The sequence below is a fragment of the Oryzias latipes genome, chromosome 22 (assembly GCF_053564925.1).
Source record: "Oryzias latipes strain Hd-rR chromosome 22, Olatipes_Hd-rR_3.1".
Taxonomy (NCBI): Eukaryota; Metazoa; Chordata; class Actinopteri; order Beloniformes; family Adrianichthyidae; genus Oryzias; species Oryzias latipes.
The window spans coordinates 8,523,247-8,551,242 of record NC_136258.1 but is presented as its reverse complement, the minus strand read 5'-3'; the positions used below and the strand labels follow the sequence as shown (position 1 = coordinate 8,551,242).

General features: G+C 45.2%; 3 protein-coding genes across 8 annotated transcripts; 2 read left to right on the top strand and 1 right to left on the bottom strand.

Annotated features, from left to right (window-relative positions):
- Positions 1 to 49: 49 nt before the first annotated feature.
- Positions 50 to 6,113, bottom strand: eif5 (eukaryotic translation initiation factor 5). The gene is made up of 11 exons (XM_004082687.5): positions 5,897 to 6,113; positions 4,859 to 5,138; positions 4,621 to 4,702; positions 4,377 to 4,549; positions 4,004 to 4,115; positions 3,758 to 3,888; positions 2,486 to 2,647; positions 2,094 to 2,255; positions 1,787 to 1,951; positions 1,400 to 1,540; positions 50 to 459 (listed from the first exon to the last, which is right to left on the bottom strand). Exons 2-11 carry the CDS (start codon positions 4,928 to 4,930, stop codon positions 361 to 363), a joined length of 1,299 nt encoding a protein of 432 aa, XP_004082735.1. The 5' UTR covers positions 4,931 to 5,138; positions 5,897 to 6,113; the 3' UTR covers positions 50 to 360.
- On the top strand, positions 6,024 to 12,057 carry vps29 (VPS29 retromer complex component). 4 transcript variants are annotated; one of them, XM_078940883.1, is made up of 5 exons: positions 6,024 to 6,160; positions 7,334 to 7,450; positions 10,174 to 10,365; positions 11,048 to 11,283; positions 11,671 to 12,057. In XM_078940883.1, exons 2-5 carry the CDS (start codon positions 7,448 to 7,450, stop codon positions 11,786 to 11,788), a joined length of 549 nt encoding a protein of 182 aa, XP_078797009.1. In that variant the 5' UTR covers positions 6,024 to 6,160; positions 7,334 to 7,447; the 3' UTR covers positions 11,789 to 12,057. The 4 variants fall into 4 exon arrangements, with proteins under 4 accessions (XP_078797009.1, XP_078797008.1, XP_004082736.1 ...); XM_078940882.1 differs by having other exon boundaries at positions 6,106 to 6,180; XM_004082688.4 differs by having other exon boundaries at positions 6,143 to 6,229.
- Positions 12,058 to 17,023: 4,966 nt separating this feature from the next.
- On the top strand, positions 17,024 to 27,112 carry LOC105356973 (uncharacterized). Of its 3 annotated transcripts, none has more exons than XM_078940879.1 (10): positions 17,024 to 17,272; positions 17,837 to 17,904; positions 21,802 to 21,897; positions 21,972 to 22,045; positions 22,157 to 22,273; positions 23,883 to 24,009; positions 24,101 to 24,205; positions 24,302 to 24,454; positions 24,528 to 24,649; positions 26,472 to 27,112. In XM_078940879.1, exons 1-10 carry the CDS (start codon positions 17,164 to 17,166, stop codon positions 26,632 to 26,634), a joined length of 1,134 nt encoding a protein of 377 aa, XP_078797005.1. In that variant the 5' UTR covers positions 17,024 to 17,163; the 3' UTR covers positions 26,635 to 27,112. The 3 variants fall into 3 exon arrangements, with proteins under 3 accessions (XP_078797005.1, XP_020569551.2, XP_020569552.1); XM_020713892.3 differs by having other exon boundaries at positions 21,799 to 21,897; positions 24,528 to 24,690; XM_020713893.3 differs by having other exon boundaries at positions 17,025 to 17,272; positions 21,799 to 21,897.
- The last annotated feature ends 884 nt before the right edge of the window (positions 27,113 to 27,996 follow it).

The window sequence follows — 27,996 nt, the reverse complement described above, 5'->3', positions numbered from 1 at the left end:
ACATACAGCACCGTTTACATCAAGTCATCCTTTAGAAAAGACAACAGTGTGGTGGATAGCAAAACATTTTTATTGACTGGAAAAATACAACAAGCACCTCCCTTTCCCCAAAACAAAGGAGAAAACAAAGATGCAAATCAAAATGATCCCCATAACACTTGTGATTAACCCCCGAGCAATTTCATTTAGTCAACTGAGTACATGTCAGGATTACAGTTACTGTGCAGCAGGAAAAGCGCTACAGAAATCATGCCACAAAGCAGAAGGGAGTCTGGGAAATGTAGTAAAGGAGCAAAAGGCAAACTATTCCATACGTCATACAGAGCGTTATGAGTCACAGCATCAGCATACACATCCGTCTTAGATTGCATCGATGTCAATGTCATCCTCCTCCTTCTCGGGTGTTTCTGGTTTGACCGTCTCCACCTTCAGCTCACGAGCGGAGGACGAATACACCACCTGAAGACGCAAAACAGCAGATTTAAGGAACGTCACCTTTACTACGATGGACGCCCACCGACGTCTCCACCTGAGGAGACCAAGTGTTAACCCTCCAACAGGTAAACAAGTACCTTTAGGTTCACAAGACCGAAATGCTGAACTAAATCGCAAGAAGTTACCCCGGTCTGGACCCCAGACCCCAGACTGCCATCACACTAAGTTCAGCCTTGAGCTCTAAAGAGATGTTGCATTTCCGATCTTGAAGACCCTCTCTGATGAAAATAGTGATTTGGGTGTTTTTAATGCAGTCTTTTTCTCACGATAGAGGACATAATAAAGAAAAAGAACATTCTACTAACTGCATTTCTGAGTATTTCATGATCCAAATAGATGTGAATATGGAGCCAGCGCTCTAAAGTGCAACTGGATTTTTCAATGGTCCGTCTTAAAAATCCATGGTCGTACCGGTGCGCCCAAAAAAAAATAAAAATAAATAAATAATAATCTCTGCAACTCTGACAGTCTTATTCCTGTTTGTGTGCAGCAGTAACCCACCTCAAATATGACTGTTTTTGTTTATGGGAACATTCGAGTACATCCGAGTCGGTCAGTTTGGGTCCGTGTGCAGCACCCAATAGATGTGAGTGGGTCTTTAAACAGCTACTTTCCATGTAATTTATTATTCTTGTAGAGTTTGGTTTAAATAAAGGATTTCAGGAGAAGCCTGAAGGCTGATAGTGACAGCGAGGAAAAAGGACAGTGATCCTGTCTTTGTTTTCCTGGTCTGAGCTGGAATCTGGATCAGAACTGGACGGCTGGATACATCTGATGTTAATGCTCAACTCTTTGATATTGAAACGACCGACTCCTGAGCTAAAACTCAGCTTTCTTAAAACTGCATTCATTTCATGCACGTTTTCAACTCCACCCATTGGCATCGTCTGCTTTTAAACTGTACCTCCACATTTTCGTCATCTTCCTCCTCCTCTTCTTCGCTCCCCTCGCTCTCCTCTTCTGCCTCCTTCAACCATTTCACAAAAGGAGCGGCCTTGGCGTGAATTTCTTTGGCAAGTTCCTTGGAGACATATTTCTTGGAAACCTGGTGCAAGAGATTAGTAAAATTAACTAAAATCTGCAAACATTGTTCCCTTCATTAAAGTCTTTGAACCAAACATGAAGTTATAGTAAGACACCCACCCAAGATGGGAAGAAATGAAAGAAAAAGCCAATTTAATCTAGAAAAATTTTTGGTTTGGGTAAAAGACTATCATAGTTAATTATTTACAGTTTTATTTACAATAATAAAAGCATTCATTCATTCATTCTGTGGATGAAGAGCTCCGACCTTCTCTGCCCAGGACAGGATGACGTCCTCTTCCAGCAGGTCAGCGTCGTACAGGTCTTTCAGGATGACGGCAACACGTGGGAGCAGCTGGACCTGATGCAGCTTCACCACACACTCAAAGCCCCCCATCAGGTACTTCTGGGCTTTTTTGTTGTTATGGCAGAACTGGGGAAAGATTGATCAAACCGTGAGAGAGGAGAGGGGCAAAGAGTCTGTACCAACATCTTAAAGCTAGCATGATCAGCCTGAAGTAGTCAGATTCCACCATCCGTACTGGACGTCTGTAGAGGGCTGCTCAGAGACTCACTCTTAGGAAGTGGCGTTTGTACTTCTTGATCTGGTCGCGGATGTTTTCGTCAAACAACAGCTCACTGAGGATGAGGGGGCCCATGGCCTTCACATCCAGACGCTCCGCTTCAGCCAAGATCTCCTTGTCGGCCGCGTCGATGGTTCCACTCTCCTTCTTTTGCTAAAGGAAGATATCACAGTTTTCTACATTACTGCTCTATTTGAAGTTTTCTATCAAACATTTTCAGCTCCTTCAACCTGTCAGAGAGCTGCAGATCAGACTGGAATGTCTGCACTGAGATACCCTCCCCTCCAGTACCGGGTTATCACGATTACACATGTGAAGGAGGATTTAGATCCTATTGATTTAAAATAGGATTTTACTCCAACTAACAGTCCGAACAGACTCACTTTCACAAAGCTGTAGAACAGGTTGACCCTCTCCTCCAAGGGTTTCTCCAGGTCGTCGCTCAGTGTCAGGTTCTTGGCGTGGTCGCTGATCTCCTCCATACGACGCCTCTGTGCCTCCTCTGTAGTCTCCTCTGCCCAGTCTTCGTCGTCGTCATCCCGATCCTCAACGACCGAAGGACAAATCAGAACAGGAAATGGGATTTGAGGGGCGGAAAAAGCTCTCAGGAAAACTGTAACCTTTACATTTCAAAACCAAGAGTCCGACGCAACATGACAAGCAGTGACTGCGAGCATCACGAAGGATGCATGAGACGGGGAGGTTGACAACCGTTAAACAACCGGAGGGTCAGGGAGGAGAAAACCTTCCTGACTCCTTAATGAGGTTCTAGCTGGACTGAAGGACGTTCGCTCCACAGAGACAAAGAACGTGTGAAACGCTGAGGAACACTCCTCACTTTACGAGAAATGTTCACAGATGGATCAGGAATCACCTCAAAACCACAGAAGTAGGAATAAACCATGCAAAGAACACAGAAATGATACAGAACACGAACCGTGTGATTACTGTGCTGTTTATCTGCAATTCAATAGGGATTTGTGCGTCAATTACATAACTAGAACGTTATACGTGCACCATATCCGTGATATAAAACTTATATGTCGGACCATGAAAAGTCTGTTAGACATATGTGGAATGGTCGTGGAAAGACACTCAATCACACACACAATTGTTTAAAATGTGTGTCATAATTGTGTATAAACTATGTTAAATATGCGGAAACTGTAATTCTCAACCGATCAAAGGTTTAAAAAAAACTCAAAACCAAATTCATGTGAAGAACCGTCGACCCAAACCCTCGACGGACATCTGTGCACACCGACAAACGCAAGAAACTCTTATGAATAACGTACATCGCACATGTATCGTGAAACACAGACATTACATACATTTTAAATGTATGTAATGTCTGTGTGACACGGTGTTCTGGGTTCTTGGGAGTTTGCATAACTGTTCCAGCCCGGTTGGAAGGAGGTCAGACTTGTTCCCAGTGGGTTCTGAATAGAGTCGATGTCTAAAATCCCAGGCCTGAATCTACAGCCCGTATGAAGTCAAGTGATCCAACCTTCTTTCCCAACAAGAAACCCAGTCATTTTCTAGCAGCATCATCTGGAATGGTTTTCTTTTAGGATTGAGATGCTGTAGTAAAGGCGGCGTTTCCCTGCTGGCTTCATGTAAAATATCCCAGCTTCAGTCTGAAGCAGCATACACACCACAGCTTCAGGAGCATTAAAGCTGTCCTGGGTTCCCGCCTCGCCACTGCCGGAGCCGTTCTCCTTGTCCTTTTTGCGGTTCTTCTTCTCCTTCTCTTTCTTAGCAGATGCAGATCCACTGTCGGTGCTCTCTGTCATTTGAAAAAGAGTCATTACAGACAATCTGGATTTTTGTTTTTGTGTTAAGGACATTTCCTCTGAATGCTTTAGTCAGTCACGGACTTCCCCTTTGGGGAAAAGTCTCACCTGGTGGATTTTTGAGGATGAAGGTGCAGAGTTTGTGTCGAGTGTCTAGCATGCCGCGGTACCCACAGGCCTTACAGGAAGTGCCGATGGTTTGCTTCTTGGGATTGACATGCTGTTAAAATAAAAAGACAAACTCAAAATTAATCCTGAAAAGACGAACCTTCACAGCTGATACTAGTTAACTAAATATTTCAGGACTATTTTCTGAGAGTTTCACACTAAGCTGTTAGTTTGATTTCTGAAAAACTAATGGATACTTTGCTATAGAAGGTTAAAAAAGAACCATCAGACATATTTTCTGGTGAACAGTGCATCAACTGAACTCCTTTTCGCCTCAGTTCTTCTGAAACTTGCAGAAGCAGTAAAGCCTTACCAGGTCGGTTTCAGGGTTGTCACACTCGGCACACAGCACAAATTTTTTGATGAACCCATCAAGCATATCCTGCAGCTTGTTCGCCTCGTGGGATCCATTGACGATGTAACGATCATTTTTGGTATCAAACTGGGTTTGAGCACCAAGTTCACAACCAAAAAACTTGGTTGGGTCTGCGGAGAACAGCAGAATTGACAAAAGGAAACAGGAAATCTGGCAGGAGTGCAGAAAAGGTGTGACTTACATGTTGGAGGCCTGTTGAGAGCCTTTGCAACATCAACCATGTTGACAATGACCGTCTTGATTCCATTTCCTTTGCCTTCAACCTGAAAAATGAATGAAATTTTGTCCTTTATTACTCATAAATTTCAACATTGAAACAATCCTGTCTTAATTCTACTAGCTAAAGTCTGGTCATATCTCAGAGTTGAGAATTAGAAAAAACCTGACAGAATCTTGAACAACGGCCGGGATCGGGTTACCTTGGCAATCAGACGGGGCATCTTGTACCGATAGAACTGGTCTGACACGCTGCGGTTGACGTTGACAGACATTTTGGCTGAATGTTAGTACTATCAGTAAGGTAAAAGGATCTTGGTTGGGGATTTTTTGGGATCTTCTGTCTGGAAAAAAGGGGATGACATAAACAACTGCAAGAGCGCTCGGTCTCTGACATGAAAAATGTTGTGCCGCTGTGGCTGCAAGCTCCTTGCTTGAAGGCTAGACTTCCTCCACACAGGTTCCAACTGCTGCGCAACAGCTCTGAAAGGAGAGAGGGACAAACATCCGTTTTTAATAAAGCCCGCAGCACAAAGCAGCTTCCACCAACCTGCATGGACTATGAATTTAGAATCAGAACAAGAACTGGAGTTTTTCAGAGGGCCTTCTCAAAAACATGCCATGAACTCATGTAGAAAGAAACGTTCACAGGTTTTTGAGGCAACCAATGGGAGAACTTTAGGTTAGACCGAGTTAAACCCGTGATAGCTTCGGCCTAACTGGATAACCCGCCACAGAATGGAATGATTTAGCCCCCCTTTGTGTCCGCATGCACACAAAAGTTGTTTTGTTGCAGTCTTTTGTCCTTTTCCTGGGGCCTCTGGCTTTGCTCATGTAAGGCCTGCTCTTTGAGAGGAGGTCAAAGCCATGAGGCCTCGCTGTTCCCCTCCTGATGGTGACTGCCGCAGCTCCGCCGACAGCCATATTTCCAACTAAACCCACAAACAACGCAGTGCCTCCCAAACAGAGCCGCTCGGACCTGTAGGCGAACACTTTCTGGCAGGCTGACACTGTTTACCAGACATGCTAACTAGCTTAGCAGCCAGCTTTGCGCAGAGTGCGTCATCCAGCGGACCACTGCACACGAGTGACGAGGCTGGGAGACGCCATTTTGATCCAGCGGCACAGAAAATGTAGCCTAGTGCTTAATAATTAAAAACACAAGAACGGTAGATTTTTAAGATGGAGCTCACAGTCGGTCCGATAAGAAGCAAGGGGGGAAAAATGAGGTCGTGACTTACCGTTTTCGCAAAACAAAGACATAAACACAACGCTGCTCGTCCTATTGCCGCAGTGAACGGTGGTCGATAGCTTGTGGTGTATTGACTGAAGCAGGCTCCGTTGATGGTATTATGCCTGTAAAGATGCCCCCGTTGACCACTGGAAGCGTCAGGACACAGCGGGTCTCGGAGACACAGACAGGCGGCTTTTTCTGGAACGCCCTAGCGGAGCGAGAACCTGCGGGAGGAAGCATCAGCAGGTGTGACAGGCGTCATGGTTGCCAGGTCAGCCGTCACGTATACAGGTGACACACAGATAGATCCTTCGAAATCAAGTCCAGAACGACATCTACGGTAAATAAAGACCATTTCAGGCGCTGCTACCGTTTCAACGGCCAACCTGAACCCACGCGTGTTCGGTTAACCAACACCGTGGAAGTATTTTTGTAGATGTTCAAAACTTAAGGCTGAGAACTACCAAAAAATACTTTTAATATCAAGTAAAATAACAGCTACTACAAAGACTTGACGGAATAATCAAGGTAATGCACTAAAGTGACGTCACTTTAACTAGCACCGTTAGCTAGCTTAAAAAAACACTCGACGGTGTTAACGAAAATCGTCCGATTGATCGTTCAAATCGGTTTTCAAACGACATCTTCGCCTGTAGAAATACGTTTACACAAGAGAAATCCACTCTAACACAAGCCCGTGAAAATGTTGAGAAGTCATTTAAGACATACCTCTCGAATGTTCTGAGAAATGAAGCTACGCGCGACGCATTTACTGACCGCTGTGGAGTTAGCAGGCACAGCGACATCTGCAACTTCCGGCTGTAGTTTTCCCTATGAAATAAAAGCCCGAAGTCACTCTATTAATCATAAAATCAGGCCACATATTTGATTACCAATGGTAATGGTATTATTATTGTTGTTGCTGTCGTTGTTAGTTTTGTAGTCTGTGAATAGAAAAATTAAGTAGGGTAACAATTTACATTTACTTCAGCAATTATTTTTTAAGGAATTTTAAATCAAGTTTCACTGTAACAGGGTTTATACTTGAAAAAGGAAATAAACCCAGCATTCTCAGTCAAGCAAACTAGGCATTTCCCCTTTTTTTCTGTTTACAATTATGATGAAATAAGCATGAAGAAGCCTGTAATAAATGTCAGCATGTTGGACTGTGGACACTTTAACACAGGCAAAGCTGCAGTTTGTGAGGCAGAATTGATCTGCATTAGCATAAAACTGTTCCAAATGTTTCAACCGAAAAAAAATGGGAATTTTGGTTTTGAGTTTTATTCAAAAAAAGCAAAGCTTTAAGTACTTGATATTGGTCAGCGTGTATTGAATGTTAATCTTACACATTCTAACATTTTCGGATGCTTAACCCACGTTTTTTTTTTTTCAAATCTAACGCCTGTGCTGGAGTTGCCATCTGTATGTTTTATTTTGAAAGGGTTACGGAACTTAAAAGTGCCACTTGATAGGATCTTGCGCCCATAATCTGACGTCACGACGCTGTACGTGCCAAGCTGCTTCCTCCACCAGGCAGCAAACAGCAACAGAGAAAATGGTGAGTATGAAATGGCGAAAGGGCCTCCATTTGCCGCATTTCCAGCAAAATTATGGATTTTAATGTATATATATTGATCCCGCGTGATTCAAAAACTATGAGGCACGCGCCGTGTTTTCAAGGTGTCCACAGTCGAGCTTTTAGGGTGTGTGAGACTCTTTCAAGATGGATCAACGATCACATGACAGCCGGGCAGTTTAGTCTCCAAAATGACAATTCTTCAAGCTGCAGCCACTGACTTCCTTTTTAGAACCAGCCTTTCATTCCCCCCCGCCTCTTTGATATTTTGGTTTGACCCACATCGTTTGTTTGTTTGTTTGTTTCTGAAACAAATTAGCCTGATAAGCTAGCAGCCAAAAGTTGTTCTGGACTCTCGTTTGTGAATAAATTAAAGCATTCAGGTTAATACGGTGACAGCAGGAACTCTGTAAGTCATTCATTCGTCTGTGTTCTTGACACTAATCGATGTTTATTTGTCAAAAAGCAAACTGAGCTCGTCCTTCATGCTTTTAGCACATGATGATTTTTGCCTTTTCATCCAAGTTCTTGCTTGTAATTTCACTAACTTTCCACCATTAACTGATTTTGCCACGTTTTTTTTTGTTTGTTTGTTTTGCTGTATGTTTTTGAATGATTAATTTCTGTCCGTTTACCTTTAATTCTAATTTCAGTTTTTGCCTTCTTGTCCCAACCTTTCCCCTCCACCCACCCCTCTTTTTGTGTTATTTACCCCCACATTTATGATCTCACACGGTGTCCTTATCCACATGCACATTCTACTTTCTGCCCTTTCTCACCCATTCTCCACGCCTTCCACACCTTTCCCTCCACCAACCAGGCCAGTCACCGGGTAAGTGGGCAGTTTTTGCCGCTCCTCCGCCCGCCGCTCCACCTGCCTGTCTGACAGGGTGGCGCTGCAACTGCAGGTCTTCTTTTGCCGTGCTAAACCTCTCGCTTCATGCCGATCATAAAACACTAACACCAGCAAAGGAAAGGTTTGATGGGAAATAGTTGGACCAGTTTTATTTCAACCCTGCAGGCTCTGATATTTCTGCCATTCTGACATTTATAAATAAGGCTACCAAAGATGAGGTGTATTGAAAACCCTTCAGAACCATCACTATTGCTATAAAGTTACAAAACGATGTCAGACGGTTCTACTTTTCACTGCTGACACTAAATGCTTATGTGTTGTTGGTCATCGTGCTCGGTATCTGGGGGAGGTGGTCCTGGGAGGCCTTTGGCCTTTTCTTTGGACCGAGTTTTCCCTTTTTATTGACACTTCTTACTAAAACCCAGAAGAAGCTCTGAAATCCAACTGTCTGCATCCCGTTTAGTGGTGTCACCTTCACAGGCCAGTTGGATTCCAGACGCGCGGAGGCCGGTGTTTTTACACTCACCTGTATGAGTGCGGTAGATGAAAGTCTGATGATCTGCTTGACTCAGGGAGTCTGCTGTTTCTGTGGAGGGATTTTTGTACCATTATTTCAAGCACAACTCTCAATGTTTTTACCCTAAAACCTTAAAAATGTTTTGTGCTCTAAAGATAATTTTGCACTTGAAAAATCAAAAATATCAAAACTGTTTCCACTGGAGAGACATTTTCTCTTTTCTGTGCCTAGAACAGAGACGGACGTTACAAATGCGCCACAGAAGCTGCCCAATCACAGACATTGAAACGGAGGTCGATGCTGATTGGTCAGAAATTCTTCAAATCACGCACAGACCTGACGGGAGAATTTCTGACCAATAAGCATCAAGCCTCATGTCGGTGTGTGTGATTGGCTGGCTCTTCTGCTCTGTTGTTTTTTCTGCACGTATTTTTAAGTTTCTGATGTAGTTTCTGAGCACACAACATTTTTTTTAAATTTTACGCTCAAAACAGTGATGGTGCGTTCACACCGGCTGCGTCGACTGGCGTTCAGGCGGCCAATGATAGTCTATGGAAACACGTGTGGAATTTCAGGCTTCTGCATCCAGAACGCTTGTGATCGCTCGCCGCTACGCAAGTTTTTCATTTTGACAAACCTTTTCACGCTAAATCGAGGCGACGTGGCACTGAGACCAGAGACTCGGATCCAATAATGTCGTGTATGTGGCGTCCTTTTCAAATCACAGAACTAACAGTTGTTGATCATGAAGGAGGAATGAATAATGGCGTTTTCCGCCTGGCCGGATTAAGGTTGGTTTATGCCGGCTTTAATCCCATCTCTCCTGAATCAAGGGCGTAGACGGAACCTGCAAGGTTTTCTGGAAGGAAGACCTCAGGTGAGCATCACGGAGCACAGGAAGGAATGAGCTCATCCCGTTTTCATTGGATCTAGAGCGACTCCGATTATGTATCCCATCGTCTGCTGTGAATGTGATCACGGAGGAGAAATGAGTGATCGCGTTTTCTGCCCGGCCGGATAGATATGACGCCTAGACGGACATTTGTAGGAACAGAGCTGTGGAAGAAAAGAAAAAAAGTTAGGAGAAAGATTTGCAGGATTTCCTCCGCTTTGACTCTTCACATCACGTTTCTGCTGTAGGAGAAGCGCCACTAAATTAAAACAAAAACAAAAAAAAGAAGCATTAGGAATAATGTCACCAAAATCCCTCCGTGCTGTTCTGGTGACTCGGTGCAATAACGGGAATGGGGGCATCTGGATGCTGAAGTGACTAACGGGGGGCGCCGTGCTGCCTCTGAATAACCTGCCCCCGTGTCTGTGCCGTGCCGGCAGTTGGTCCTGGTTTTAGGTGACCTGCACATTCCCCACCGCTGCAACACGCTGCCCGCAAAGTTCAAGAAGCTGCTGGTTCCAGGAAAGATCCAGCACATCCTCTGCACGGGAAACCTCTGCACCAAGGAGAGCTACGACTACCTGAAGACGCTGGCCGGGGACGTCCACATCGTCCGGGGAGACTTTGATGAGGTCCGTCTGCTGCATCTCAGTGTGGTGCATTCATGTACAACGGGAAATTCAAACAGGCCCTGGTTTCACAGCGAGCAGATGGGAATATGATTCCTATTAGACACTTTGATAAGGACGACTGAATATTGGTAATACAGTTCCTTGTTCCTTAATTTTCGGTTGGAGGCGCGTCGTGTGATTTTTAACAAGGAAATGTGAACCCTGGCCCAAAAATGATTCAGAAACAGCGAGCGGAAGGATAGACTGTGGAATTGTTTTTTTTTTGGACAAAATTTACTCGTAAAATCTACAGAATTTTTTTTTTAATTGAAAACAATTTTTTTACATACTTTTTTACTTTTTCAGGCCAAAAAAAAAAAATCCCAACTACTTTTATGTTCATAATTTTACTGTGAAAAGTTTCCCATTTATCCAGTTTGAATGACGTTTTCTTCTAGAAAGCTTTTGGTAATAAAAAAAAAAGAGATGGATAGTGAACTTAAAGTGAACGGATGCCTGGATCTGAACGGTTCTGGTTCCAGAATGTGGGCAGATCATAACTGGTGTGGGCGACGCATTTGTCGTTGTCGCCGTTGAAGGTTTTCACTTGGTTGAGACACCAGATGCAGATGACAGACCTGGTCTTTGTCGTCCTGTTGGGGCTCAGAAACGCGCTGAAGTCTCGTTTTCCCTCCTCCCTCAGAACCTCAACTACCCAGAGCAGAAGGTGGTCACGGTGGGCCAGTTCAAGATCGGCCTGATCCACGGCCACCAGGTGATCCCGTGGGGCGACATGGCCAGCCTGGCTCTGCTCCAGAGACAGCTGGACGTGGACATCCTCATCTCTGGGCACACGCACAAGTTTGAGGCCTTCGAGAATGAAAACAAGTTCTACATCAACCCAGGTTCTGCCACCGGAGCCTACAACGCACTGGAACGGTAGGAGTCCGTGTGGGACGCTGGAAGCTGCAACAGTTTGCCCCCAGAGAGCTTTTTTTTTTAGAGAAAACTGTCATGGCTGATGGTGGAACCTTCATTCAGAAGGCTGTTCACCTCCATGTTTGAGAGCAGAAACAAGACAACCATGGACAGGAACGCAGGTAGACCAGACCCAGCTGTGAATGTCCTGCCAGCAGCTGCAGGACCTCAGGTGACCTCACCTGAAGGTGTGAGCGGTCTGTGCAGTGATGAGGTCGTGACAGAACAGACGTCTCTGTGTTTGCCGCCTGTTGTTTTTTGGGGGACCGTCGTTGTGTGACTTGCCCGCTGGACGGACGTCTTGGCCCAAACCGTTTTGTTTGACAGTCGTGTGTTCTCTCCCAACAGGAACATCATCCCGTCTTTCGTATTAATGGACATCCAGGCGTCCACAGTGGTGACCTACGTTTATCAGCTGATCGGGGATGACGTCAAAGTGGAGAGAATCGAGTACAAGAAGTCTTGAGACGGAGAAGAGCGTCACGCTCAAGAGCTCTGTGTACCATTTCATTCCTGTCCACCAGGGGGCAGTAAACCACCAGTCCTCCCAGTGTTGTCGCTGGAACAGCTCAGTGCATCCTTCTGTTTAGAGGTCATCAGCGTTTTGCACCCTTCACATTTTTGCTCTTAAACTAAATACGTAGTGCCCCCTCCCCTTTGTTATTATACATTTAAGCTCTTTAGTTCTGTCAGTCTTTCTCATTATTTCCACAATAAAAGTCTAATTTTTCCTTATGAGTTGGTTTCATTCCGTGCCAAACGTTGCTCCGCTGTCACGTAAAGACACGTCCATCACAGCTGCCGTCTGTCGGCGTGAGCGAATCTTCCCCAGAGGAGCTCCCATGTCTTCACACAGAATCAAAACATGGGATTTGTTTCAGGAGTTTGACAGTCGCATCATTCTTTAGTTACGTCATCGGTTGAAGCGTTTATCTGCGTCCTGTGAAGATGACCGTCGTCGTCCATGTGAGGAAAATGTTCTCCCATCCAATTCAGTTCCTTTGACAGATGACACAGCACAGGAATTTAAGATTAAACACTTCCACGCCAACAGAAGTCCACAGGGATCAGCCGTTGTTTTGTTGTTGTTTACAAAAGAAGGTGAGAGAGCTGTGGACAGCCCTCTGTCACATCAACAGAGGACACAATGTTCAGTTATAGAAATCCTTACAAATTTAGAACCATGTTGGGAAATTAGACCTCAGAAGTTGAAGTTTTAGTAAACTTAGTTGATCTGCTCCAAATGGGGGGTGGGGGGTGCTCTGTTAAAGCATGAAAAACTCTGTTCTTCAGGATCACATGACAGAAGTACAAACTGTGTTTGAAGGCTTTTCTACCATCAAACAATGAACTTATTTCTATACAAACAGATCCACTGTCATTAAAAAATAAAAAGTCTAGAAATAACCAATAGAAATAATAGAAATGCAACAGTAGATCTCCAGCTTCTGTTTACACATCTCCACAGAGGATGAAGTCCTCAGAACTCTGGCCTTGTTCCTGACCTGTACCTGAGGATCTGAGGGATCTGGGAGCTTCTACGGGTTAAAGCAGGTCTGTTACATAAGAAGGTCCAGGACCAAAGCTGAGCAGAGATGTGAAAGTCCTGTCTTTCCTCGTCCTGGACCAACAGAGCAGTTGAAGTTTGTTTTCTGTCTTAGAAGAAGAGCGTTATATGAAAGTATGAACTAGTATCTGCATTTCCATGTACTGAAAGCAGAGAAGCAGTTGAAACTGTGTCGTGACGGGATTGCAATTGTACTTTGGAGCGGTTGTTGAATAATACTTCAGAAATATTCTTTTATCATATAACGATGATTCTTCATAGAAGAGTTGATAAAGACCGGTTCCTGAACAATCATTAGGACGGGAATATTGTGTCTGAACGGATCGACCAATCAGCTGCTTCATTCAAACAGATCTTTGTTTCTTGTTATGACATCACTAAATACTGGGATTACTACAGTCAGTCTATTATGTTGCCATGAGAAACACACTCAGGGACTACAGTAAAGTTATTTCAGTAAGGACAGATCTTCTGAAAGTAAAGAACTATTTGAGGGAGAGAAAAATGAGAATGTAAGATTCCTATCCTCTCTAGACCAATGGCGTCTTTTCAGTCGACCGTAGAAGAATAAACGCTGAAGGTGATTGGAGGCCAGACCATGACGGAGCAGTGCTCCAGGTGGAGGAGGCCCAGGTTGACTGACGAGATACGACCAGTAGTGAATCTAAAGGCAAAAACTTGAATGTGATCGGCTGAGAAGGAAAGGTGGGCTAATCAGCTATTGGCTCCAAGTGAGGGCCGGACTGATGATGGCGTGCAGAGTGACGTAGCAACCCAGCGTACCTGGAAGTGAGGTAGATCTTCCTCACTGAAACTGGACCGAAGGTTCACTGGGTTCTATGAATGATGTGTTCCAGCCAAGTTTTGCTGCTCCTGGGTCGTCTCAGGAACAAGGAAGTCTGGATTTGCTCTGCAGCTCAGCAGTTCTGGACCATGAGGGCTGCATGTTGCAGATCTGCAGGGCTCGCTGAACGGGTCATAACATCAGAGTGGATCTGCTCTAGAGATGAGATTAATGTTCTTTTTGGAGACTTTCTGCAAACAAACTCGTTTTTTATTCAAAGGCACATCATTGCATTTACCAATCCATTTGTCCACTGTTTTAATATGTAAAATAATTAAAAGGTAGATTCTAATGAAAGGGGTCAGCAAAAATATATTTAGATTCACTTTAAATTAGTCTAAAGACCAATGATTTTATTATTATTTTCTGGTAAAACTATGCAAATTTAAGCAGATTTTCTCCTGTAACCCTTGTGCTATCCTAGGCACTTTAACATTGGGAGTTGGGTCATCTAGACCCACTAGACAGTGCTCTGAACCTTTTTTCTTCAATGATTTGTGATCTTCACTGGGGTCCATGGATTACATGAAATCTTTCCACCTTTATCCACCGTTGTCATGGTAGGGAGAACACGTCAAAGTAAGGGTGGGGTCATCTAAGATAGCACAAGGGATAATGAAGAGTCAGTGCTCTGGATCTCATTGTGCAGAGGGTTGCATCACACACAGCCCTTTATATGGTGAGGTGTGGTCAAACTGTGAGCGAGGCAGTAAAGCTAGATCTGATTTCTTCCCAACAAAGGGGATTTCCTGGAAACTCAGTTTGATCCAAGGCTTCTCAGTGCTGACATTAGAGGACAGCAACTGTAGATTCAGGTTTTGAATGAACATTCTTTCTTTCATTCTTTCTTACATTCTTTCTTACATCTTTGTTTAGATGGCGCTTCACAAAGCCATCAGGGTGCCAAAGTGCTTTATACTATGAAGAGAGATCGAAAGTAAGCAAATTAAGAACAAAAAATCCAAAACAGCAGCATCAATTTACAACAGGCAATAAAACGCATAAGAGAGGAGTAAAAGAAAATAAGATGACACCAAAACTGATTTTGGCTTTTTTAAAAGCCGTTCTATAAAGGTAGTTGATGTTTGTAACTGTTCAGGTTTGTAGTCATGATCGGCGCTGGAGGAATCATTTTCCACGTTTGTGGATGAGAACGTCAAAAAGAGAGTTTTCATGGTGACCTGGGCACATGATGCAGATAGTGGTTGGCAGACCAGTAAGCTAGAGGAAGACCATGAAGAGCTTCAAAGACAAAGTTTGAATTGAATTCTGGAACTAGAGAGTCAGAAAAAAGACCCGAGGACTGGACTGATGCTCGTCTGGATGTTCTGGTTACAATATTCTACTTTAGAGTTACAGTAATCTACCAGACAGTTCCAATTATCAACCTTAGGGTTACAATTATCTACCAGAGAGGTGATCCCTGTTTTCAGACCATTGCGGCTCATTGGAGGTTGAGCTTGAGCTAAAAGGTGTAACTGATAAAAGCTCATTTTGTCATCATTGTCGATCTGTCAAAGCAAAAACCGTCCGCTGTGAAGGGGTCACCAAAAACCAAACTTTTATCTCAATCAAATCACTGAAATTTTGATCAACCTCTGCTTTACATCGTCGATGCACCCAGGACAGTCCATAAAGGCCGTGTCAAACTGCCACTACGTACATTTTGTGTGTGTTCCACGTATGAAATTTGGTTCTTTCGTGATTCATGCGTGATCTACGTCATTCATACGTGTTTCTTGTGTTCGTGGATGTGCACAGATGTCCGTTGAGGGTCTCAGCCGACGGGTCTTTACATGTGTTCAGTTTTGGAGATGTTCAGAATTTTTGGAATTACGCAGTTTATACGTATTTTATGTGGTTTATGCACAATTATGATGTAAATCCAACGCAATTGTGTGTGATTTTTGTGAGATGCATACGCAAAGCTGTGTCTTTCCATGACCGTTCCACGTATGTCTAACAGACTTTTCCTACATGTTAGAGACACCGTTCCTGCATGAACCACAGATGTATAACTTTTATGTCACGTACACGGCGCACAGATCACGTTCAAATTTCATTCCTGCTCATTTTGAAGAAAAGAATGAAACATGTCAACCTGACGGGTTCATGTCGACTTTTTTAAGAAACTTTCCATGTGGATGATGGAAATTTGAATGGAGTTGTACAATGGAAACCAGCTTGTGTTTTTAGCAGGTCGGCATGCATTGTGTACAGGTACGGGACTTTCACCTTTCCAACTCCTGACGTTGACAGCCTGAGGAATTTCTGACTTTTTATCATCTCTGTATTGGTACGGTGGTGGGCAAAATTGTTGGGAAAGAAAAAGAAAGTCCGCAATGCTCACTGAAATGACTTGAAATGTTCAAAAGTAACAATAAATTAAAAATTATTGAAAATTAAATAATCAAAATCAGCCATTACCTTTGAGTTGTTGATTAACAGAATTATTTAAAAAACAATCAATTGAAATAGGGCTGGACAAAAATGAAGGTGCCCATAACTTAATATTTTGTTGCACAACCTTTTGAGGCAATCACTGCAATTAAACGGTTTCTGTATTTGTCAATGAGCCTTCTGCACCTGTCCACAGGTATTTTGGCCCACTCCTCATGAAAGATCCAGCACAACCTAATTTCAGTGAACATTGTGGACTTTTCTTTCTTTAACTGAGGGGTACCAACAATTATTGTCCACCACTGTATCTAGAATTCAGGTCCCTCAACTTCTTCTAAATCCTTTGCAGTGTTTCTTTTACGGATAAGCAGCTGCAGAAAAAGGTGTTTAAAACACATGGATTCATTCTAAATGCAGTTTATTAAACCAAAGCTTCAGTTTCTGCGGATCCCGTTAGGGACCAGAGTAATCACACGGGTGCAGGCGTCCCTTTCTGGCTGTTGGTCCCAGGAGGAGGAAAAATCCTGGCTTACTTCTACTAATTCCTCAAGACGAAGTGATGATCGGTCAAGATGATTCATGTGTGAATATGCTCATATGTGTGTGTATTTCTCTTCCAGTTCAGAACTGACTACATTTCAGTCACCTGCCATGTGTGCCCGGAGGTTACGTCTCAAGTAAAACTAGATTAACTCTGGATAACCTCTGGATTGTGTTGTGATGGCAGCTGAAGTTAAAATCATTAACTCTGTTATGATCAAAGTTTTTATTTTTATTTGTGACCATTTGGTGATGAGAGCACTGAGCTCATGTAGGAGATGCCTGGCTATTCTTTTGGTATTATTTGAATAAAGAATTGAGAGGTTAGAGTTATTCGGTGATTTCCGGGTGCACCACCTTCAAAGCGGCCGCAGAAAGTGAAAGTATTGCGGGAAATTCCCGCAGCCCTGATGATGGAATGAGAGGACACACCGACCGACCGACGCCCGAGCAGCAGCTGCATCATCCCTGAGCTCAGCCTGTGCAGCACATGGGTACCTGCTTCAGGAAGAAGATGGGCTTCAAGAGCGGCAAAAGGTCTTTGGAAAAGGACGGCAGAAGACCTTTGATAGAAGACGACGACTGTGACCTGCCGGATGGTGAGTAGCAGCCTCCATGCAGGGGTGGCAGGTCAGGTGTCCCACCAGGTGCTGCAGGTACCGCAGGTGTGCTTCCTCTGCTCGGTCTCTCTCTGCCTGCAGTGCAGGCGGACTGAGAAGGTCCCCCCCCCCTCAGTTCGGATCTAAATCTCTGTGCTTCACACTTTGTATTTGCAGCATTTAAAGTAACGGAGGCAGGTAACGCCGTTACTTCCTTCAGAGTTCTCTGTCTTCTTTCTGTTTTCGTTGCTGTAACGCCGTTATAGTTACCCAATGGTAAACTCGGAGCATTTCTATGAATTCCTTTAATAGTCCAACCGCACCAAAGGTGTGGAAGTGAAGGGGAAACTGGGCGGGGTCAACAGTGGAATAAGCAATTCTGATTGGCTGAGGGCCGTTTGATATTTGATGGGAGCCAATCAGAGCCAAGCTACGTTTACACGCACAAACACCAAGCTTCTATGACAATTCATTGTCATTCAGAGATAATTTCACACGGAATTAATTCTGGAAAATGGATCCACCACAATGCATGACATCTGTCTGTCTGTTCTGTCCATGAAGTCTGCTGTCCGACACCTGTGAGGTCCCCGCAGCAGGACCCGCAGCTGCCCAAGGAAGCGCTGGAAGAGGTGCGTTGAAACCAACCCACGCTCTGACCCCCCCAACCCCACACAAACAAATATGTTTAAAAAAAGTTTAAACAAGAACTTCCACAGTTGAAATTATGATTTTCTCATGGGTGTGATATTCCCTCATCCTAATGTAGGGCTTGAACAATTCGATACATGTAGAGTGGTGTAAAGACTGATTGACTGATCGATAAATCGATTTTTATTTTATTTATTTTTTTTTTTTTTTTTTTTTTTTTTTTTTTTTAACTTGTCCTGTCCAACAGCTAGGCAAACAGATGAGAGCTGAGGGCCTCTTGTGTTGGACATATTTTATTCTAACAAGAGGGGTTATTCATCTTCAGACAAACCAAAGGTATGTCTGAATAAACCCCTTTTGTAATTGAGGCCAAACTTTATTAATTTCAATCATGTTTGAAAATCTTTGGTGTTGGACCGGACGGAAAAGGAAAGAGGGGAACAAGAGAGAGGGACGTTAGAGAGAGGGGGGGGTAGGAGGGTGATAATAGGAGGGGAAGGGGGGTAAGACCATGAAGCAGCATAGAGCAGGCAGGTTTACTGGTTGTTTATCGTTACGGTACGGTTCAAATGTAGTACAAAAAGGGCGGGGCCTGTTCACACACACTCAAATATTATCAACACACCTGCTAGCCGCAGAAATGTCCACATGTCAACATGCACACAAAACAGATAGTGTTCACGAACGCATACTTATGCCTTTAAACCAACTAGTGTGAAATCTTTCATTCATTCAATCATGCAAACTATTAGTGCAAAGGTGAGCTAACACCTGTGCTCAGGTGAGTGTTTATGTTCTTCTAAAATGGATGGTGGAATGTGAAAAGAAGGAGGAGGAGCGCCCAGCCACCCCCACACCCATACCCCCGCCGCAGCAGCAGCGGCAGCCGGAATTCCCCCAGCGCCACACGGGAACAGGCAGGGAACAACCGCCCCCCGGGCGACCAAGACCGCCACCCAGGCCAGGGCCAGCAGGACCGCCGCGAGGCCCCCAGAGCCAGAGAGCAGGGAGGCGCAGAGGGAAAGAGAGCGCCGCCCCAGCCCAGCCAGGAAAGCAGCCCCCCGCCGCGCCGGAAGAGCCCAACGCAGGGCCCCACCGGAGAGGGACGCCCACAGCCCCAGACGAGCACCCCACCACCACCCAGGAGTTCCGGGCATCCCCCCGCCCCGACCCCAGGTACGAGCCAGGACCCCCCAAGGGAGACCCGCTCCGCACTCCAGGCAGCCACCCACCCGGCCCACGGTTGGTCCAGGTAGGAGCAAGGCAGGGGCCCGCCGCCCCCGCCCAGGAGGGGGGAACCCCGGGGAAAAAAGGGCGGCCCATAAGGGATGTTATAAATATGGCCCGACCAGGCTCGGCCATGTTGGAAGTTTGGCGGGGCCCAGCGCCCAGGGGCAAGGACCAGGACCCACCCCCCAGGGACACGAACACCCCCGGCTCAGGTGTAATATGAACCCCCCCACCGTGCGGAGAGAGCACCGCCGGGCCCAGGGAGCCGGCACCCAAGGGACACGGCCGCCATCGCCAAGGGGCCCGCACCCCCCACCAGGGACGGGGTAGGGGACAGATGGACCCAGGTCCCACCTTCCTTGTAAAATGTGTGTGCGTGTATGGGTGTTTGAGAGGGTGTTTGTGTGCATGTGTGTGTGTTTATGTTTGAATGTATATATTGAAGGGGGAGGGGTGTGTGTACTAAGGGGGGTGCAGTTAAAATTGGCGAGTAGGGCACTAAGGGGACAACTCCTGATTACTCACAGTGATGTCCCCCCACCCTCCACACCAAGGGGCCCTAAATGTCTAAGGTGCGGTTAAAATTGGCGGGTAGGGTGCCAGGAGGACATCTGCTGCTTGCTGGCAGTGATGTCCAAGCACCCCCCCTACCAAGGACCCTACGTGTCTAAGGTGCAAATAAAACCGAAAGAGGGGGGGCCCACTCCATACGGCAACCATAGGAGGGGGGCCACTCCCAAGTAGCCCCCCCCCAAGGCGCATCGCAGGCTAAACCCCCCACCCCCTCACCCTAATATGAGGTTATATAAGGAAGGGGGTAAGTTGGGGACAGCTGGTAGACTGTCCCCCGGTGGTCAAACAGCCGTCCCCCAGCCCACCCCCAGCAAAGGGGCCAGGGCCACCCAGCCCAGGGGCCCACCCCCGGAGGCGCCGACACCCCAGGCCCGGCACCACCCACCCCACACAGAGAGAGAGGAGCCAGAAAGCGTCGCCCCCCCCCGGAGCAAGCCCAGGCCCCCACCCCCAGACGCCGGCCCTAGAAGAGCTCTGGTCAGGCCTCGACGGGACCGAGGAGGCCAACCGGCCGAGGCAACCACTGATTGCCTCAGCGGAGACCCCGACCCGCTAGCCCCCCCGACCCGTACTAATAATGGGCCCCCCCCTCCCCCCCAGAACGCCCCCCCACAGGACAGGGCCGACAAGCCCCCCACCCCACCCCACCCCAGACCCCGCAGCCGAAGCGGGTGACACCCAGAGCGACCGGGGGCCCCGAGAGGGTTGTCCCGTCCCGTCCCAGAGCCAGGGAAGGGCCGATCCCAGCCCCAGGTGCAGATGGGCAGCCCATCCGGCGCCGCTGGGCCCCCCCCACCCGAGCAGGGCCCCCCGCCAACCCCCCCCAGCACAGGCAAAGGGACCACCCCCCCAAGCCAAGCCAGACCACCACCCCACCCCCCCACCACGCACCCCCACACCCAAGCCCAGAGGACCACGCAGCGCCCCAGCCCGCCCCACCCAGGCACCGGACCCGACCCCCCGACCAACGGAGCCCCCCACCGCCCCCGCCAGGCACCGGAAGCCCCGACCCCCACCCCAAACCACGGCAGAAGGGCAAGGAGCAGCGACGACCAAGCCCTCCACCCCCTAAGTCATGGAGTCAACCACAGGAGACCAGAGAGACTGAATTCTTTCAAAGTTACTTGAGCTTTGGGCTGACATTTTTTCCAAGCTGATATGATCAAACAGCAGATTTCTGTGTTGACTTATGTTTATATGTTTCTCGATTTTTATTTTTAAGATCCAATCAGATCGATCTGTCTGAGCCGAGTTAATAATCGAGTTTAACCATCCAATAGAAATCATTTCAAAATGAAATAAATCGAAACCAACCAATCACAGCAACACACATGTGATGTCATTAACACGGATCAGTCCATCATTCCAGTCCAATGTGTGGACAGACTTTGAATAAAGTCATGTGACCATCCAGTGTCTAGAATGTTCTAAGAATGTTCCCTTTGGATTCTTTGGATGTGGAAAAACAACAGTGGTGAACTTTAGGAAACTAACATGTGAATGGATTTGACATTCATTCTAGTTGACTTGTTTGTTTGGACACAAATAAACTTGATTATCTGGAAGAAATCCAAGAATCTGGAAAACTTCACTGTTCAGTATCAGGAATTTCTGTCTGAGTCTCACTGCTGGAAGTTTGGATGAAGATGATCTGTATCCACTGTAGGTCAGAGAATCGGATCGATCAATGAACTGATATGGATTATGAATCGTATCGTCAACCACAAATGATGATATGAATGGTTGTGCTTCAAGAAGAATCGTTACACCCCTAATCATATCATAATTTGTGGTTGCAGATCCGATTTTACGTTGTAGTAAAATAAACTTAATATGCTTCAATCCAGATGGTATTTTCCAAGATCAGTTATAATCATTGATCTCATTTTGAAACAATTTTACAACGTTCTGGGTCGAGTTGATCTGATTAATAAGTTGCCTCAGACAGATTGATCTGGTTAGATAAATTGATTCATCAGTTAGGCATAACACACATACAACTAACTACTGATAAAGCGGTTTGGATTGGACAAGTGTTTTTTGAGCTGGTGTTGTGTGTTTTATGTCTCCAGAAGGTCAGGCGTTTTTTAAACGAGGCCCTGCAGATAGACAGAAGCCAGAGCTGTTGCTCTGAAGAAGGTTATGTCAGACTTTATGTGGACATAATTCAGGTAAGGCTCGGCTGTAATGTTTGCCAGAATGTTTCCGTGTTGATTTGGACTGATGCCTTTCCGTGTCGTTGCAGGTCATCAAAGGCGCAGAGGCACGTGACGGCGTGGCGCCGGTTTGTTACAAAGAGCTGCTGCTGTTTGTGAAGAGGTGTGAGTCCATTTTTGACTAAATGGAGAGCCGCTTTAATAACGGCTCACCTGCATCCTCACTACGCCACAGGTAAACACGGCATGATCCAATCTTCTGCTCTTGCTACAGGTACAAGCAGGAGCAGGTTAAGGAGCTGAAGAACAAAACACGGACTTGGAAAAAAAACAGGGAAACGTGCGAAACAATAGACTTCCTGAAGACTTTGAAAACCTGTAAAGAGCTCAGGTGAGTTAAACTGTTCATGATGTCACCAGCTGGTTTCACTATCTGAGTGGAACATAGCCAGACACGGTTACATTTTAGTAGATAAAAAGAAGATATGAAAATGTCTGTGTGGCTTTAGTGCGTCACTGTGAGCAGCAGGTTTGTGTGGGACTTTCACAAAACCCCAAATTATTGTAGTTTTTTTTTATTTCCAGTCGTTAACCCTTAAGAACCCAGGGTGACTTCAGCGTAGCTAAAATAGCAGACATGGATTCTGTCTGGGTTCTTATGGGTTAGTGCACTCAACATAAAGACAAAGACTTTAGAGGGGTTTCTAAAAACGGGTCCCCTGTAAACAGCAGGTTTCTCTCAGTTCTTCAGTGACGGACTGTTACATCCTCTGGATCTGGATGAACCTGAACGGCTCCCAAAAATACACCGACAGAATGTTATTTTCATTCTTTAAATCTGTCTCTAACATGCGCTATATTTCTGACCCAGGGTGCAATAACCGAACACCTTCTCCCTGTATGTTCCTCATTACATGTGTTTTATATATTTTTTGTCTTGCTTTTTAGTTTTTACATTTGGAAAATCTTTTTATGTGAAATACTTTGAGCTACTTTTGCTGGAAAAGTGTTTAACAAGTAAAGTTTTTATTTGATTTGATTTGATTTGTGGCGTCCCCTAAAGGGAGCAACTGAAAAGAAGATAGGAAGGCGCAAACAAAACAAAAATCTAACAAAAAATGTTATACTTTTTAATAAGACAATCTTTAAATAGAAGAGAAAAAGAAACAGATTTGTGATACACCATGACTATTCTAAGGCATTGTGTTTTCTAATATTTTCTAATAGATGTTATTTGACTAAACAAATCTGTGGAATAAGATGAGTGGTTTCTGCAGCTAGGCCTTCCTTCCCTCTGAGTGAGCAGAAACAGTCTTCAGTCTGAGTTAGTTTTGAAGACCTCAACCTTCACAAAGTTGACCGTAAAATTATAAAAACTCTGTGATGGACTAGAGAAGCCTCCAGTAGGCCTGCACAATAAATCACAGATTTATCATTATCGCTATATCATGCTGTGCAATATGTATGTCACAAAAGACAGCAAAAATTGCAATAAACCGTTTCCTTAGATGTGCTAAAACAACCTTATGGCAGCTTGAAGTATTTAACGAATCAAATAAATCCTTTTATGTATTTGACCAACCGGATGGAGCCCTTTCATGTTAGATGTTGGCCTCCTTTGTAGACGGGGGTCATTTGGAGAATAATTGAAGTTATTTTGACTCTTTTTTAAATTAGACGGTTGCAGTGAAATGGAAATTATGTTTTTGGTTCTTTTGCTATTTGTTCATGAATCGTAAGTTATATCGTCATGGCAATGTTGATCACTAATATCACAAAGTCGCGAGTTGTGCAACCCTACTCCAGGGTGAACCCCGCCTTCAGCAAACCCGTGACCCTGAAGGGGAGTAGAGCAGCTTTACAAGAGGGACGAACAGATTGAAGTTATAAAAACCAGGGGATTCTGGTTAATTCAGCAGGAAAAGGCTGTTTGATCTTTAGAGGGGAATCCGTTGATTATTTACATCATTTCTTCTGCTTGGTCTCATCTGTGGATCCAGGCTGTACATCCAGACGACAGCAGGAAGGATTCCACGGCCTCTTTCTGGAGAAACTGTTGCAGAACTGGAAGACATGGAGACTTGTACCATGAAGCTCTTGATGGACGTCATTGCTGACATGGCCGAGGTTTCTGTTCAAGTAACCAGTGAAGTTTTTGGCCTGGAACAGAGCAGGAAATTGGATTTCTTAATACTTTTCTTTGATTTCTTTCTGGTAGAGCCGCCTCAAAGATTACTTCAGATCAGCTCAGAAATGGCTTCTTCTGCTCACTGACTTGGAGAACATTTTCCCCAAACGGCCGTATGCTGCTGATGAGCAAAAGGTGAGATCTTCTTCCCACAAAAACAGATGCAGGCGGGAACTGTTACAGGTGTCATTTAAAATAAACCGCTCTTAAGTGCACTTCTGTGTTTTTCAGCTGGTAATAGACAAAGCCTATGAGATCATAGTGCAAAGCTACCTCAGGTGTCTGCTTCAGAACAGTCGGTCCAGGCTGAAGTGCTGGAGTGAGAAGCTTGGACCAGCCATTTCGCTGGATGCTCACCGGCTTCACCAAACCATGGAGAACTTGGTGAGATCAACACAAAGGATGAGTGAAAATGTCCAAGAAGGACCGAATTCCTCACCTGTGTGAACTTTGGCAGGCTCCTGGAGTCCCAGAGAGGAAGGAGATTCTGCTCCGAATCCCAGAGGTGCTGGAGTGTGGAGACAATGATGGACTGAGGCTCACTGTGGCGCTCATGAAGCAGGACCTCTGTCAACACAAGTATGTCAGCCAGATTGGACTTCTTCAAAGAACTGCAGGAGGTTTGGTTCGGAGGTTTTCTGGACTTTCTTTCACACATGAAACGGAAATCATGAACATTTTCCTTAATGTTCAAGGTGATTGTGTTCCCAGGGGTAAAGCAACAAAACTGAAGCGTAAGAAATCCAACAACTCAAAACAAGCGCCGAGCATCTACTCACTGATTCCAGCCCCCACAGAAAAAAGGGCGGCAAGTCTTTAGTCTTTTCTGAAGTTCAGAGTTAATGAACGGAGAGGTCTGAGGAGCAATAGTCCTTCACGGTACTGAGGAACTATCAGGACCTGGAGGTGTAACATGCAGGAGACCAGGCCTGGTAGCAGAACTTTAAACTACAAGATGAAAAACCACATGAAGAAACCAAGAGATGATAAAGCAGATGACCTGACCAGGGCCAACTGAAAACCAGACACTTAAGGCCCGTACACACGGGGACGAATATTCGCCAGGCGTTATTCGCCAGCGTTTTTCACCACGTTTTTTGTGTTCACACCCGGGGATATTTTAGAATGTCCGTCATTATTTCTTCGCGGCAGTGTAGATGCAACTTGGCGTCTAACTTCTTCGCTGGTATGTGTGCTCAGAAAGGCAGTTTTGTGTTTGAGCGCCCCCAAGTTGTGTTTTACTGTAACTTCAGAAGCTCCAGACACGTGTGCAAAAGCGCCGTTCTCATTGGTCGAATAGTTTTTGACGCGGCACGTCAAACCAAAAAATGAACCCGAGGCGTTTTTTTAAAAATGACGCTTTTACGCGTGGCGTTTTTTGCGTCGCTGTGCACACTCACAATGGTGCCCTTTGTTTAGTCACGAGGCGTTAAACGTCGGCGAATATCGCGGGCGAAACTCGTCCCGGTGTGTACGGGCTTTTATGCTGAGGACAATTAACAGAAATGAAAACAGCTGCCTCAGCCAGAGCCAGAAAGCAAAGCTCTCAATTTACCGGTCGATCTTTGTTCCCATACTCACCTATAGTCATGAGCTCTGGGTCACGACCCAAAGAACGAGGTCTTGAATACAAGCGGCTGAAATTAGATTCCTCTGTAGGGTGGCTGGACACTCCCTTAGAGATGGGGGGAGAAGCTCGGTCATCCTGAGAGAGCTTAGTTTTGGGCCGCTTCTCCTCCACATCCAGAAGAGCTAGTTGAGGTGGCTCGGGCATCACCTGGACGCCTCCCTGGGGAGGTGTTCCAGGCATGTCCCACTGGGGGGAAGGCCCCGGGAAGACCCAGGACACGTTGGAGAGACTGTCTCTCAGCTGGCCTGGGAACGCCTCGGGGTCCCCCAGAGGAGCTGGAGGAAGTGGCCTGGGAGAGGGAAGTCTGGGGATCAAAATGGTACAAATGGTAAAAGACCTTCCCTCATTACCTATAAACGCTTGCTGAAATAACAAGCCTTCGTTCATGACTTGATACAAGAGAAATGCCCCAGAATCAACCTTATTCCCACTGTAGAGAATACTTGGACAGGCACGTCCCTTTAAAACAGTCTGGATTAAAAAATCTATTTAGTCCCTGGATTAGCAACGATTTGGCAGATTTGGTTAGTTTGAAACACTCATTGCGGCGTAAAGCAAAGGCATCAGAAAAACCTGTTGGTTTGGACACAAGGTCCAGGGTCTTCTTGAAACAACCGGAGGCTTGCTCCGAGTAAACCACGTCTTTCTTTGGCACAAAGTTATGGACATCCCAGAGGTTCTGGTTTTGCTTCTTCTCTGTTCTGAATCATATGTCGCCAGAGGACCTGCATGTGGACCTGCATGTTACTAACGTTTGTCTGTCGACCACAGTGTGGACCTGGACCTCCTGCCAAAGCTGCTTCGGTGGAAGGGCCACTCCAGAGTGGAGGTGAAGGAGGTGCTGGACGCCCTAGCGGATGCTGCAGATGGAGTCCCTCCTCAGTCCTGGTGGAGGCGTCTGTCCTGCTGCGTCTCTGTCTGCTGTCAGCCATAGAAACCACAGATTTAAAAGCTGCTTTCCTTTTTCCCAATCAGCTGCTGAGATGCAGCAGAACGCTCCTTCTTTCAGGGAAAACTGCAGCAGCTTTGTCCTTCGTCACCATGAGAGGAGACGACACATAGAAGTTGAAAGTCCTCGTCTTCTGGTTTAAACTTGTCATTTTGATTTGAATGCCTTCAGTTTGTCAGACAAGAGAGATGAAGTCCAGCATTACTGTTGTTGGACAGTTTTTCACTTTAACAGTAATGATGCTGTTTCTACACTTTGTTTCGTGTTTTATTGGTTTCTGACAGCTGAAAGGAAACCTGAGTTCTTCAGTGCTGTTCTTGTGACCATTACCACTAGGTGGAGCAGTAAGCCTTCCTGAAAAACTGAATAACTATTTGTGTAGATGACCTTAGGCTTTTACCATGTTTCATTTTTTTGTACAAAAACAGAGAGAAAAAAAAAATAAAGCTCTGGAAGCATAAAACAGGTTCTGGTGTTTTGTTGCAGATGGAGCTGAGGCGTCCTGCACATGGACTACTTAAATGCCTTTAATAAACGTGTTGCTCTATAGATGCAGCAGGATTTTTCAGTGGAGGGAACACATGTAGCACACAATATTCTACACTTATAGTGATATTTATGAGGCTCATATTCTGTCTTTGGATAAAGAACAAATGTGTTTTAAACTCTTTAAAATCTCTAAAGGTGACGGCTGGGATTTTCTTTATTTCATCCAAAATGTAAGAGTTTTCTAGGTTTTTGGGTGGTGTAAAAGTCATTTGTTGTAGTGTTTTTCAAAACAAACAAACAGAAGTTTATTATTTTCATATGAAAAAGCATGTAGGTGGAAGTAAAACTCTCCTCAGGCTAAAAACCTTTATATTACTTTTTGTTTTTTAAGTTTTTAAAGTCAACTGAACCAAAAAATCAACAATCTTACACGTTAAAGTGACATCAACCACAAGTAAATAAAAGACACATCAGCACAAATATGATGTTTTTAACACACCAATATGTGTTTTTATTTTACTGGACCTACGTTGTTACATATAAACTTTTGTTTTGTTTTAAACCCTCATCCAACCTGTTCCCTAAATCCACACCACAAAATGTCTTTTTTGTAGTAGGAATGCTCTGCTTTTTGAAGTTCAGCTGATTTCTTAAATCATAACTCTGTCCTTGAACATTTGTTACAGGAAGTACGTGTCAGCTTCATCATGGCTGCCCGTGTATAGAATCTGTGTATGATTAATGACAGGAAATCTACAATGAAACAGGGTTAAATAACTTTAATACCCAAACCAAATAAAGACCCTGTTATGATAGAATAATTAATTATAATCTCTGTGTATCTATGCCCGTGTATAG

Bases quoted from the DNA above. Each gene is read 5' to 3' on its own strand.
- eif5 (XM_004082687.5), bottom strand. From the start codon at position 4,930: ATGTCTGTCAACGTCAACCGCAGCGTGTCAGACCAGTTCTATCGGTAC. The intron at 2,256-2,485 runs GTGAGTCTGTTC...ATCTTCCTTTAG, and splicing joins TGTTCTACAGCTTTGTGAAA to CAAAAGAAGGAGAGTGGAAC. The intron at 1,952-2,093 runs GTGAGTCTCTGA...ATCTTTCCCCAG, and splicing joins ACAAACGCCACTTCCTAAGA to TTCTGCCATAACAACAAAAA.
- vps29 (XM_004082690.5), top strand. The intron at 10,366-11,047 runs GTCCGTCTGCTG...CTCCTCCCTCAG, and splicing joins TCCGGGGAGACTTTGATGAG to AACCTCAACTACCCAGAGCA. The intron at 11,284-11,670 runs GTAGGAGTCCGT...CTCTCCCAACAG, and splicing joins GCCTACAACGCACTGGAACG to GAACATCATCCCGTCTTTCG.
- LOC105356973 (XM_020713893.3), top strand. From the start codon at position 17,164: ATGGGTACCTGCTTCAGGAAGAAGATGGGCTTCAAGAGCGGCAAAAGG. The intron at 21,898-21,971 runs GTAAGGCTCGGC...GTGTCGTTGCAG, and splicing joins TTTATGTGGACATAATTCAG to GTCATCAAAGGCGCAGAGGC. The intron at 22,274-23,882 runs GTGAGTTAAACT...CTGTGGATCCAG, and splicing joins AAAACCTGTAAAGAGCTCAG to GCTGTACATCCAGACGACAG.